Source organism: Grus americana, chromosome 16 (genome assembly GCF_028858705.1).
Source record: "Grus americana isolate bGruAme1 chromosome 16, bGruAme1.mat, whole genome shotgun sequence".
NCBI lineage: Eukaryota > Metazoa > Chordata > Aves > Gruiformes > Gruidae > Grus > Grus americana.
In genome coordinates, this window is record NC_072867.1 from 7261383 (window position 1) to 7273088 (window position 11706).

At 65.8% G+C, this 11706-nt stretch overlaps 1 protein-coding gene across 2 annotated transcripts; it reads right to left on the reverse strand.

Moving 5' to 3' along the window:
- Positions 1–453: 453 nt before the first annotated feature.
- LOC129213781 (carbonic anhydrase 15-like) lies at positions 454–7905 on the reverse strand. Of its 2 annotated transcripts, XM_054844448.1 has the most exons (8): positions 7680–7905; positions 5863–5898; positions 3628–3798; positions 3200–3360; positions 2373–2465; positions 1976–2042; positions 1631–1797; positions 454–955 (listed from the first exon to the last, which is right to left on the reverse strand). In XM_054844448.1, exons 1-8 carry the CDS (start codon positions 7744–7746, stop codon positions 737–739), a joined length of 981 nt encoding a protein of 326 aa, XP_054700423.1. In that variant the 5' UTR covers positions 7747–7905; the 3' UTR covers positions 454–736. The 2 variants fall into 2 exon arrangements, with proteins under 2 accessions (XP_054700423.1, XP_054700424.1); XM_054844449.1 differs by lacking the exon at positions 2373–2465.
- Between the last annotated feature and the right edge of the window lie 3801 nt (positions 7906–11706).

An 11706-nucleotide genomic window follows, 5' to 3' on the forward strand; every position in this document is an offset into this window, starting at 1 on the left:
TGGGCCCTGGCTCTGCCCCTGCCTTGCCAGGCAGCGCAGGAGCAGCGCCGGCAGCTGCAGCTATTTCTGCCAGCATGAAATTAGCTCTGTGGAAAGAGCCATCGGTTCCCCGCATCCTGCCCCAGGGTACTGAGGGGTGCTGTGTCCCCAGGGACAGCCTCGTCCCTCCGTCAGCCAGCCCCAACCCTGGGGAAAGCAACAGTCTGCGAGCACAGGGACTGCAAGGACCCTGAGCCACATGCAGGGCCGGGATTTGGGATTTATCGCACAGGGAGGAGAGGGGGAGTCACAGACGTGCCTGTGCAGCTGTGCACAGGGCAGGTGTCCCCGAGTGCCACCCAGACATCGTTCCCAGCTCCCTCCCCCTTAACCCCGCACCCCCCGTGCCAGGCACCCTGCCCCAGCAACGCCAAAGGGACACAGAGCCACAGAGGCAGCGACCCGCAGCCACTGGCGAGGACCTCGGCTTTATTCCAGCCCCTCCAGCATCCCCTCCTGGAGCCTCCCACCCCCTGGCTACAGGGCACCGCAGGGAGGCTCCGGGCTTGCAGAGATTCACCTCTGCAGAGATCCAGGTTTGCAAAATCTTCACCCAGCCAAGGCCTCGACATGCTTTTTTTTGTTTGTTCGGTTGGTTTTTTCCCCCATTAACCCATGAACCAGGTGTGTTGCCTCCCCATCGCCATTGCAGTGGGGCAATGCTCACGTGGAGATGGGTGAAAGGCTGCGCCAGACCCTACGGGGTTGGCGAGCAGGGGCCGAGCAGGGCCAGCAGGAGCAGGGGGGAGAGGAGCTGGCAGTGGCCCCCGCACGGGGACCCGCCGCTGGCCGTGGCTGCCCTGGAGGCGAAGACCTTCCGGCTGCGGAGGGGCTGTGGCGGGCGGAAGTTGTTGGTCATTTTTAGGAGCGTGGGGCCGGCAGCCGGGAAGTGGAGGGTGCTGACGAACGCCTGCAGCTGCGCGGGGGGAGATGCAGGGGTGGGCAGCCGCTCCGCTGGGCACCCTGAGCCCCTGCCCACTCGTGAACCCCCTTTTGTGCTGCCCCACAGCCGACGGTGCGGGACCCACGGCACAGCCTTGTGCCAGCGGGTGTCCTCCTGCTACCCCTCACTGCTCTCCCGAAACCAGACCCGGAGGTTCAAACCCGGAGGTTTTTTTTTACACGAGCCGGGGGCTTGCAAGGATCGGCTCTTGAGGTTTAAAGGAGGTAATCGAGTTTCACTGCCTGTGCTGAGCACTTTCAGAGCAGCTGCCCGTGACACCCTCAACAAAATACGTCTGCTAAGATGCTTGGGCAGCAGAAGACAGCTCACTCCATCCACCCACCCACCCACCCACCCACCTCCTTGGAGCCTCCTCTGAGCTCCAACAGGTTTGCTCCCATTTCACTTCTTCAATACCGGGGCTGGGCAGGAGAGCGCTATGGACAGGAGTTTTCCCTGCAGGCAGGTGGCCACAGCTCCATTACTTAACCCTCATAAAACTAATTAATTGCCAGGTTGCTGGGAGCGTTAATTATAGAGGTGACCTTCCCTGTGCTCTTGCTTAGGGGTCAGGAAGGGCAAGGAGAGGGGCCGCCCGGGGCGTCCAGCCCTGTGGGCGCTGGAGCGCGGGGCTGTGCACGCTGGTACCTGCTCCCGGCCGATCTCCACCGGCTCCTCAAAGACGGTCCAGACGACGACCTCGCTGCAGTCAGGGGTGGTGAGGGAGCCCTGGTAGCGGTAGTACGCGGAGAGCCGGCCGGTGCGCGGCAGCAGGGTGCTCAGGCGGAAGGTGGAGGCCAAATCCACCGAGTCCCCTGTGGGGCAAGACACGGGCACTCAGCCCGCCCCGTGCTGGGGACATGGTGGGGACAGCAGGGCCACCCCCATCAGTTTTCCTTCAGCCAGGTCGCCCCACAGACTGGTAGGTCCCCCCACCCAACCCACCGGTGTCTCTCCCCTTTCCGTCCCTGCCCCAATGAGGAGGCGACTCACCAGCATGGGAGACGTTCCTCAGCCCCGCCACGATGGTGTTGTAGTTGGTGTTAGGGGTTTCGGAGACCTGCGGAGGAGGAGAGCAAGCGGCTGGGGCAGGCAGAGCTGGGTCATCTTGCACTGCTGAGCATCCGCAGGCAGAGCCGGCCCCGGCCCCGCGCTGCCGCAGCGGTGAGGATGGGTGAGCTCCCAGCCGGCACCCCCTTGCACGAAGCTGTTGCGGGGGTTCATGACACCTTTCACCACTGAGGTTCCCCAGCACCTCCCAGCCTTGACTCAGCCTTCCTGCCCCTCCTCGCTCCCTCGGGGCGGCCGTAAATGCTCCCCCAGCTGCACTGTGAGCAGCCTGTTCCTGGGGCTCCCCTCCTGCCAGCAGCATGAGCCCCCGCAGACCCACCTGGAAGAAGAAGCTGAGGACGGCCAGCCCGTTGGGATGCCCCTTGGCCTCTGCCAGCGTCCGGTACTTGACGTTGATGTGGACGATGTGCAGCTGGGGAAAGCACGGAGGGGCCAAGCGTGGACAACCACCCCCCGGCTGAGCAGCGGGGCACTTGCCCACAGATCTCCCCAGCCAGCCTGGGGTGGCCGGACGCTGAGCCAGCTACCCCCCAGAGAAGCCCTCCGGGTCCCATGGGCACTTCTGCAGAGCGGCCGCTCCGAGGATCAAAGCACCCCAGCGAAGTGAGCATCCTTTGAAGGGGAGCAGGGGGAAAGGGGCCAGCAGTCCCGGGGCGCCTGCCAGCCGCAATACATAAATTTTGCTCTCCTCTGGCAGATAATTAATATTTTAGAGGCACAGAGCCTCTTTCACCCAGAAGGATCCCGACGCGCTTGGCACAGCATGCTCCCTCACGCTCTCGCTTGCATTCACTGACTCAGCCTGCGGTGCCGGCGGGGCGCAGAGCCCTCCAAACCCCGCTGAGCGCTTCCGACAAGGCAGCTTGGCCCACGCACGGTAAAGACAAACTTTGAGTCTCATGTCAGCTGCTTTTTAACTGCCCAGGTGCCCTGCGCAGTGCTTGTCCGTACCCCACCATCGGCACGAGGCTGTGGTGACAGGGAGCACGGCCGAACCTGCCGGCACAGCGTCACCGAGCCCGCTCACCCCGCTGCGTGGCAGCCTTGGGACACACCAGCATCACACCTTCCCATCACACCTTCCCATCACATCTTCCAAGGACTCGGGCCACCCAGAGAGCACGATGGGTGCTTTTTCTCACCTACCTCCATGGGGAGCTGGCGCCCGTCGAGGGTGTGCTCGGAGCCGTTCCCGGCTGGGCTGCCCCAGTGGAAGTGGAGCTGCAGCGCGCGGTACCTGCCAGGGAGGCCCCCGCCGCTGATGGTGATGTGCTCAGAGGCCGACTCGCTCGCCAGGCTCAGCACCACTGCAAGGGCAGCGGGACGGGGTGAGGGTGGGGGTAAGGGTGGGGGTAAGGGTGGGGGACAGCCCTGGCACACCCGGGCTTGTCCTGCCCAAGCTTCGTCCCAGCACTAACACAAAGCCCCGGGGCAAGAGCCGCTCCGGGACCCTGCAGCTCGAGGGCAGAGAGCACCCAGGAGTGGTGACAGAGTCGAGCCCCAGCCAGGACGGTGCCCGGTGAGCCGGGGCGGGGGGGTGGGGGTGGGGGTGTGTGCCCAGCCACAGCACGCACCCGTGTGCCCATCGTTTGCCAGCCTCCACTTGCCGGGGGGGGCCTGGTCATAGCCCTCGAAGAGGATGTCCCCGAGGCCACCGTCCCGCTGCAGCCGGCGCCTGTCGATGTTCACGGGGGACTGCTTGTCGCCGCCGCACGTGGCTTTCAGCTCCTTCCAGTGGCTGGGGCCTGCAGAGGAAGAGCAGGGGCACCATGGGCAGCCGCCGAGCCACTGCTGCCCCCAGGGGGGACACGAGGCCAAGGGTGGCTGGTCCCCAGCCAGCCCCGCTGTCCCTGCTAGCCCTGCCGTGCTTGCCTGCATCCCGCCGGAGCCGCCCTCCTGCCCGGCCAACCTTCCTCCCTATTGATGACCGGGGGCTTATTGCAGCTTCATCCATAATTCAGCAGGATTTCCTCGTGGGGCCGGGGGCTATATTTAGCCCAGCAGCATCCGTCCCTCCGCACTGCCGCTGGTGAAGGGCAGGCTTTTCTCCCAGCCCCTTCTGCCCGTCCCTGCCAGCAAACCCCCCCCGCGGGGCTGTGCCAGCCCCTGGCCCCCCACGACCCCCGGGCTGGGGCTCACGCTGGGGCTGGGCAGGGGGAGCAAACTGCCCCACAGAGCGCCTGCGAGGGAAGGACAGACAGGAGCTGCTGAGGAGGGAGGACGGAGTACTGAAGGCTCATTCACAGAACACACGGTGAGGGTTTTACCACATTTTAGCCTACCCACGCTGGTTTTGTGCAGTCGTGGCAGGTGACAGCGCATCCTGGCCGTGCAACTCGTCCTGGGCCAAATCCCACATGGGATCCAGCGTGACTGCACCGTGCCCATTAGCAGCTCCTGGGGCGGGGGGGTCACCGTGGCAGGAGCTGGACAAGGACACGGCAGCACCTGCAGCCGGCTGGACCCGCTGCAAACCCACGGTGCTGCCTGGGGACCGTGAGCAGAGGTCCCCACAGCTGCCACCGTGGTCAGATCACACGCCCCATACGTGTGGCTCATTGTCCCCATCACCACGGCATCGTCTCTTCTTGCAACGCTCATTTGCTGTCCACAACTGACGGGCTGCAGTCCCGTCCAGGGAACGGGAGCTCCTCCGTCACCTGCAGCCCCATCCACCCAGGGCACCCCCAGTCCCAGGGGAGCTCAGGGCGTCCGTCCGTGGGCACCACTGGCTCTACTCCAGCACACGTTATGGCTGGGCAGCCTTTGGCTGACCCACACACCATTACGCTCCGTATCCTCTACAACCAGGGCCTGGGGGGCCGTTCTCCCCACGGCCCAGCTGTCGCCTTTCCTTACTTTCCTCTTGGGCAGACAAAAGCACAGACATGTGCTCACCCCCACCTCCAGCCCCCCCAGCTCAGCCCTGTCTCCTTCCCTTCTGGAAACCCGGGGAGCCGCAGCCTGGCCGCACCGCTGCCCTGCCAGCTCCCCGGCACGGTGCTACCGGCAAATCACCCAGTGCCGTCGTTAAGGAACCGTTCCCCACGGCCCTGCTGCAGGCACGCGGCCGGCTCCACGCTGCCCAAGCCGCTTCCCGCCGGCCCTGCTCCCCTGCTTCGTGACACCTGCCCTCGCCGCTGGCCTGATGAGGTTAAATTGCGGGTGGTGCCGAGCGTTGGTCTGGCAGGGACAAGCGGAGCCCAGCGATTCACGCTCGCTGGCCACAGCTGATGTGCCATGGCAGCTGGGCACGGGGCGCGTGCACCCAAGAGCTATAAAACAGTTGGGCCGTAACGGCTGATTAAATGCTCGTTGATCCTTAATTAACCTTTTACAAGCTATTTGCATGCTTCGAAACAAAGTGCCCCCAGTCTTCCCAGCGCCCGCAGGCAGGGCTTGCTGCCTGCCCAAACGGAGCCACCCCTCCTCGTGCCAGGGCCCTGTGCCCCACGGCCCCCCCCCCCCATGCCTCGCTGGGGTTGCTAACCAGATATTTTAAATCCGGGAGGCTGGTGCTGCCCCCGGAACACCCGGACCGGGCTGGGGTGGGGGGCCAGGGCCAAGCCTCTCCAAGGGGCTCGGGCACTTGTCTCCAGGTCCTACACCGGCACACCCGAAAGCAGAGCTGCTCTAACCATTCCCACCTCGGTGCGACGTGGGTGAATTCGCCCTTCTCCAAGCCACGCTCCCCACTGCGCCCTCGCTGATGCTGCCCAGGTGCCCTCAGCCGGGCACTGCGGGGAGGCCCGGGGGTCCGAGCCCCGCACAGCCCCGACGCCCCCCCCCCCGCACGTGACACCACTCACCGCATTTGGGGTCCTGCGAGTCGTAACACCACTGCCCTGCAGGAGAGAGGAGAGCTCAGGGCACGTGATGGAGACAGGCACCCGCTCCCCAAACCCACCCATGGCCATGCCGACCCCCCGATGGTGAGGGCACCCCTCATCGCAGCCAGGGATGCCGCCGGTGCTTGTGTTCATCCCAGTTATTCTCGGCACTGGTGTTTTCACACATTCACAGCCTCCCTACCTCCCCCGGCCGCTCCGCAGGGAAACCTCCCTCAGCGTTGCTCCGCTCTGAGGTGGCCAAACCTCGCTGCTTGGGAGGCTCCTTCCCCGGCTGCTGTGGGGGCCGTCCCCCCTTACCCATCCTGGGGAGCTGAGGCAGCCCCTCGCTCTGCACCAGACGCCTCGCCCACCCCCCAGCAGCCCTGAAGGAGTGGGGAGCCAAGGGGGGGCTGCTGCAGCCCTTCCCCGGTGCTTCCCGTGGCTCCCCACGGGTGGGCTGGCAGCAGAAGGCGGTTGCTGGGGGCCGCAGCAGGCAGGGGGTGGCGGTGGGCAGGCCCGTGCCCATGCTGCGGGACGACGGCTCGCTCTGTCACTCAGGACCACCTCAGCCAGGGCTGCCGAGCTCCCACCAGCGCTGCTGCCCGCACTCGGGGTGGCTACAGGGACCACGCGCTCGATGCCAGATGCTGGTGCAGCAGATGCGGGGATGCCGAGGGGATGCCGAGGGGATGCCGAGGGGATGCCGAGGGGATGCCGAGGGGATGCCGAGGGGATGCCGAGGGGATGCCGAGGGGATGCCGAGGAAGCCAGAGCCCAGATCCTGCTGTCTGCACATCTGCCCAGGGCCATCAGCTCTGCAATGTGAGCCTTGGAGCACCCCCCTTCCCTCCTCAGCTCCCCATCCTGCTCCTGGCAGGAGGCACAGAGCTGGTGCCTGGGGTGCTGCCTGGGGCCAGCCTACGTGAGCGATCCCTGCTGACGGGCCACACCAGCGGGCCGGCTGCAGGCGAGCCGAGACACGCTCTCGTGCCAGCCGTGGCCGCTCAGACCAGCAGGACAAAGGCAGCCCTGCTTGCTGTCACCGGGGCTGCTCGTGGCCCCAGCCTGCAGCACCATATCTGAATCCTCGCTACAGCGGTACAGGAGACCCCAGTCCCAGAGGAGAGCTGAGAGTGGGACGGCGCAGGACTCGGAGGGTCCCCAGGGCAGGGACCTCAGGCTTTCCTCCCTTTCCGGGGGAAGCCGAGCTCCTGGGAGACACTCGGATCCACACCCACCAGCCCTCACCCGACCTCGAGCATCCTCCGGCAGGAGCCAGAGCAGCGCTCGCTGCTGCCAGCCTAGCCCGAAAGCAGGTGAGCACCCCAGCGCCTGGGCCCCGGGATGGCAGCGCCAGTTTGCTCGGAGATTTCATTCTCGTTGGTGTTTCCCAGTGGTGCAGGTCTGTGGGGCAGATGGGCTGAAGCCCAAGACCCAAGTGCCTGTATGCCCACCCACCCCGAGGGGACCCCAGCCCAGACAGACAGCCCCGGGTGGGCTGAGACCTCCCAGAGCCAGTGACACAGTGGGGACATCCTACAGTGGGGAGGAGGATGGTGGGAGGGCAGGAGATGGCTCCTGGTCCAGACCAGTTCCCCCAGTCCCTGTCCCCAGCACCCCAGCCCCGCGTCACCCCCCCAGTCCGCAGGAAAGGGAAGGGAATGAACGCGGCTGGCACAGGCACACCCCAGCCCCGCACCCCACGACCCCCCATCCTCTCCCACCGCGGTGACCCCCCGTCCCCTCCGGCCGCCCCAGACACGCTGGGAGGAGGGCGGGCAGGCAGCGCATCTCACCTCCCGCGGCTGCTCGGACGACGAGAGGCAAAGTCAGAAAAGTTATCCCCAGCCCCTGCGTGCCCATGCCGGTGGCAGGGATGGGCAGGAGCAGGCAGGAGTGGGCAGGCGGCCCCACCGTGACGCCCCGTCCTCCTCCGCAGTGCGCCCGGGCAGGCGGCGGGGCTGAGGCGGGAGGCAGCACTGCCAGCGCCCAGGCAGCCCGGAGAAATCCTCCGCTCCAGCCTGTGCACTGCTGTTAAATATTCATCACAAGGGCTGAGTTTTTAACTCCTCGGCTGCTAGGAGGGAGCGGGGGATCGGCCCGGCCCCCAGCCAGCCCCTCCGTGCCGAGCCAGGCCCCTGCCTGGGATGCCAGCCCCCTGCCCGGGATGCCAGCCCAAGGGCAGGCGGCAGGGACAAGGCAGGGGAGCAGGGGGCTGGCAAAGCCTGGGGGTGCAGCACGCTGCCCGGCCCGCTCCCCTCTGAGGGGCAAGGGGTTGGCCCCCAGGTCCCATCCTGCTCTCCATCCCCAAAGCAGGGGTTCGGCAGCATCAGCGCTGCGCCCCATCCCGCCCCCCGCGCGGTGCCGTGGGACCACAGATGGGCTTCGGGAGGCTGTCGGTAGGCAGAAGGGGCCGGCAGCACCAGCTCTGCCCCATCCCCTCCCTGCGCTTTGCGGGTACGCGCCGTGGGACAGCCTTTGCCCCTCCCCAGCTTTGGCAACCCCCCAGCCAGCAGCGGGTCCTGCATCCCCCATGCCAGGAGAGCGGCGACTCCCATCAGGGACCTGCTGTGGGGCGGGCAGTGCCGTGGGGACCCACGGGCCAAATTCAGCTCATCCCTGCAAACGGGGGGCACACAGCCCCTCCCCAGGCAAAGGCCAGCGGGTGCCCACAGCACCTTGGCCGGGGTCACCGAGGAGCAGCACACCAGTGGGGCAGGATTCGGCACTTTTCTCTCCAGCCGGCACGAGGCCGCATCATGCCACAGCGGCTCGGGCTCTCATAGCCACGCAGCACCGGCCGGGCAGGGCAGAGGGGCAGCACCGGGGCGCAAGCCCGGCACAAGCATCCTGTGCCGGGGACACGGCTGTTGAGCTCCTCAGCACGGAGGCAGCGCGCGCCGTCCCCATTGCACCTGTCCAGGCAGGTCCCATGGCAGCCGGTATCTCGCCAGCAGAGCTACGCTCCCGCAGCGGGCAGGTAGGAAGGGAGGTGAAAACACAGGAGCGTGGCGTTGTCACATTCTCCTAAAATATCCCTGCCCTCTTCAGGCAGCAGCGGAAAGGAGGCCACGGGCCCCGGCCCGCAGCTCCTCTCACCAGTCTTGGCCCTGGCCGGGAGCGCTGCCGAGACGCTGCCAGGACGAACAAACCCGGCAGCAGCGCGAGGGCAGCGGGAAGAAGCTTCCTGCTGCCGGCTTGGCCGGGGACAGGCTCTGGCTCAGTGGAACCACTTGGCTGCTATCGCTGCAAGAGGACAACACACCTGCTGGGGCTCGTCCTCAGTGGGGGCTCTCTGGGGCACTTTCGTCCCCCCCGGGCAGGGCCAGTCCCAGGCAGGTGCCTGGGCAGCACCGAGCCGCACGTTTGGGCACCGGTGGGGGGCACAGAGGAGGGCGGCAGCGCAGGGCTCCCCCGAGCTGCTCTGGATCTGCGCCATGGTTGACGCTTGGCCCCTGCTCTGAGGATGAGGTAGTTTGCGGAGGGCTGCGATCATCCTTCCGGAGCAAGCCGCAAAGGGCGGGCAGGCGAGGCGGAGGGTCTCACCAGGTCTGCAGCCTGCCACCGATTGCTGCCGGGAAGGAGAGGAGCTGCTCCAGCACCCAGGGCAGACAGAGACCTCCCTGGGAGGCAAGAGCCCACCAGGTGGCACAAGCACCTCTGCCACCCACCTGCGGTGGGACAGCCCGTAGTGCCAGGCAGCGGGGGAAAAGCCCAGACCCTCGGGGTTCAGGAGCCATCAATGGGACTCACCACCCCGGGCTGTTCGCCCCAGGGCAGAGGCACATCTCCAGGACATCCTTTCAGGTTTTCAGACTTCTCTGGTGGTGATTTTTGGCACAGAGGGCAGAAGTAGAGACATCACCACAGAGACCACGCGACCAGTAACACCAGCAGCACCGCAGCACGCAGCCCAGCACACGGCAGGAACACGTCCCTTGTCCCACAAAGGGCCCTGCCAGGGCAAAGAGTGGCCCAGCCAGCCAGGGGGCTCCGAGAAGCCCACACAGCTGGAGGGGGATGCAGAGCCCTGGCAGAGCTCAGCACAGCCCCGCCGAGGGGCAGGAGCAGAGCGAGGAAGCAGAGGGGGCACGGAGGCGTGCGGAAAGACAGCGGCGGCAGCAAGGCACTGTGCTGTAGCCCACTCCTGCTCATCCCCGGCTTGCCCTGCTCCCCGGGGGGCACCGCCGGCTGCTAGCGCGGGCGCCAAGCAAGAGCAACTTCCAGTTTCTATAGGAACCAGATCAAACCTTGAAAGAGCCGCTCCATACTTGCTGGTCTCTTGCTGCCGTGGTGGTGGTGAGCTTAGTCGATCCTGCAGCTCTGCGCTGTCCTCGTAGGGAGACACCACTTCCATCGTCCTGCTGCCACGGGGCCAGGAGGCAGCTGAGGTCCCTGCAGGCACATGTGCTCACAGAACCAAGGGCAAGAGCCATGACAGGGGAAAAAATACCACTGAAAAATAAAAATAGTTACTTAAGCTGCAGCCATTGATCAGTCTCGGGCACAGTGCCACCCTGCTGGGAACCCCCGCCATGTGCACCGTCAGCAAGTGCTGCACCAGCACACAGCGGGGTTGCCAAGATCAGCTCCTGGAGGTAAATCCTGTGCTGCCACCTGGGAGCTCGGCCGGGGACCTGGGCTGCTGGGGACAGTGACAACACAAGGACTTGAGCCACCAGAGCATGGTTCACGTCACCAGGGACAGGCACACGAAGGGTTGTGGGCATCCAGAGAAGCAAGTGCAGCGGGGACATGAAGTTCAAGGGGAATAAATACTCCAGCCACTTCTGATTTTCCATTAAAATCTCTGATCTCCATAATAAGCTGCCACCAGCCTGGGGAAAAAGCCAGGAGCGGAGAAGGGAGCGCAGCCGGCTCCGGCACAAAGGAGGCACTGTGGCCAGCAGATGCGCGCTGGCCGCACGCCGCTGCACAGCCCCTTCATTCATCCCACGCTCCCGCCACTGCTGGGGTCAGCGATGTCTCCCCCCCGCCCGGTGAGGCCAGCCAGCCCCCCACGGCCTGGCACCCCCCGGGGCCATTGCCAGCACGTGGCCCCTACACGTACTCGACCCATGCCCCCAAGTCCCCGGCGTCCTCCCAGGGGCTGAGCGCCCCGGACGCACCACGCTGAGCACAGCCGCTAATTATCCTCCCAGGAAAATGCATTTTAAGCTGGTAAGAGCCTGCAGCAGAGGGCTGCCCAGCAATGCCCCTGCCACAGCATCCGAGTGTCGATGCTAACAGCTGCCCCCCCTTGCACGGGGTGCAGGGGGACACCGGTTGTGAGTGGGAGCGGTGGTGAGCCCCAAGAGCAGTGGCTGTGCCCAGGCACTCCTGGCTGCTCCCTGCAGCCACAGCATCACCCCTGTCCCCAGGCTACAAGAAGGCAGGAGGGAAGAACAAGTTGCACCTGCACAAGGTCTTGCAGCACCAGCAGAGCCCCATGGTGTCCCTGCCAGACCGAGCCCCCTCAAGTGCTTGTGGCATCAGGCACCTGCTATATAGAGAGATATTTGTCCCCCCTCCAGACCAGCAGTGAAGGAAGGGCTGCGTCCCATCGCCCTCAGCTGAACCAGCATCTCGCAGCCCAGAGCGGAGATGAAGCTCTGGGAGCTGGGGGCTGCGCTGGTTTGGGTCCAGCAGCGATGGAGGTGGTGGCTGCGGCAGCAGCTGCCCTCTGCGGGGTGCAGGAAAGAGAGAGCGGAGCCCTCCATGGCACCCGCGGTGACGATGACACTGCGCCCTGGATGGCTTTCAGCAATGAACACATCCTGCGGCCGCAAGCAGGGCACGGGGACAGCCCAGCAATGCTGCAGA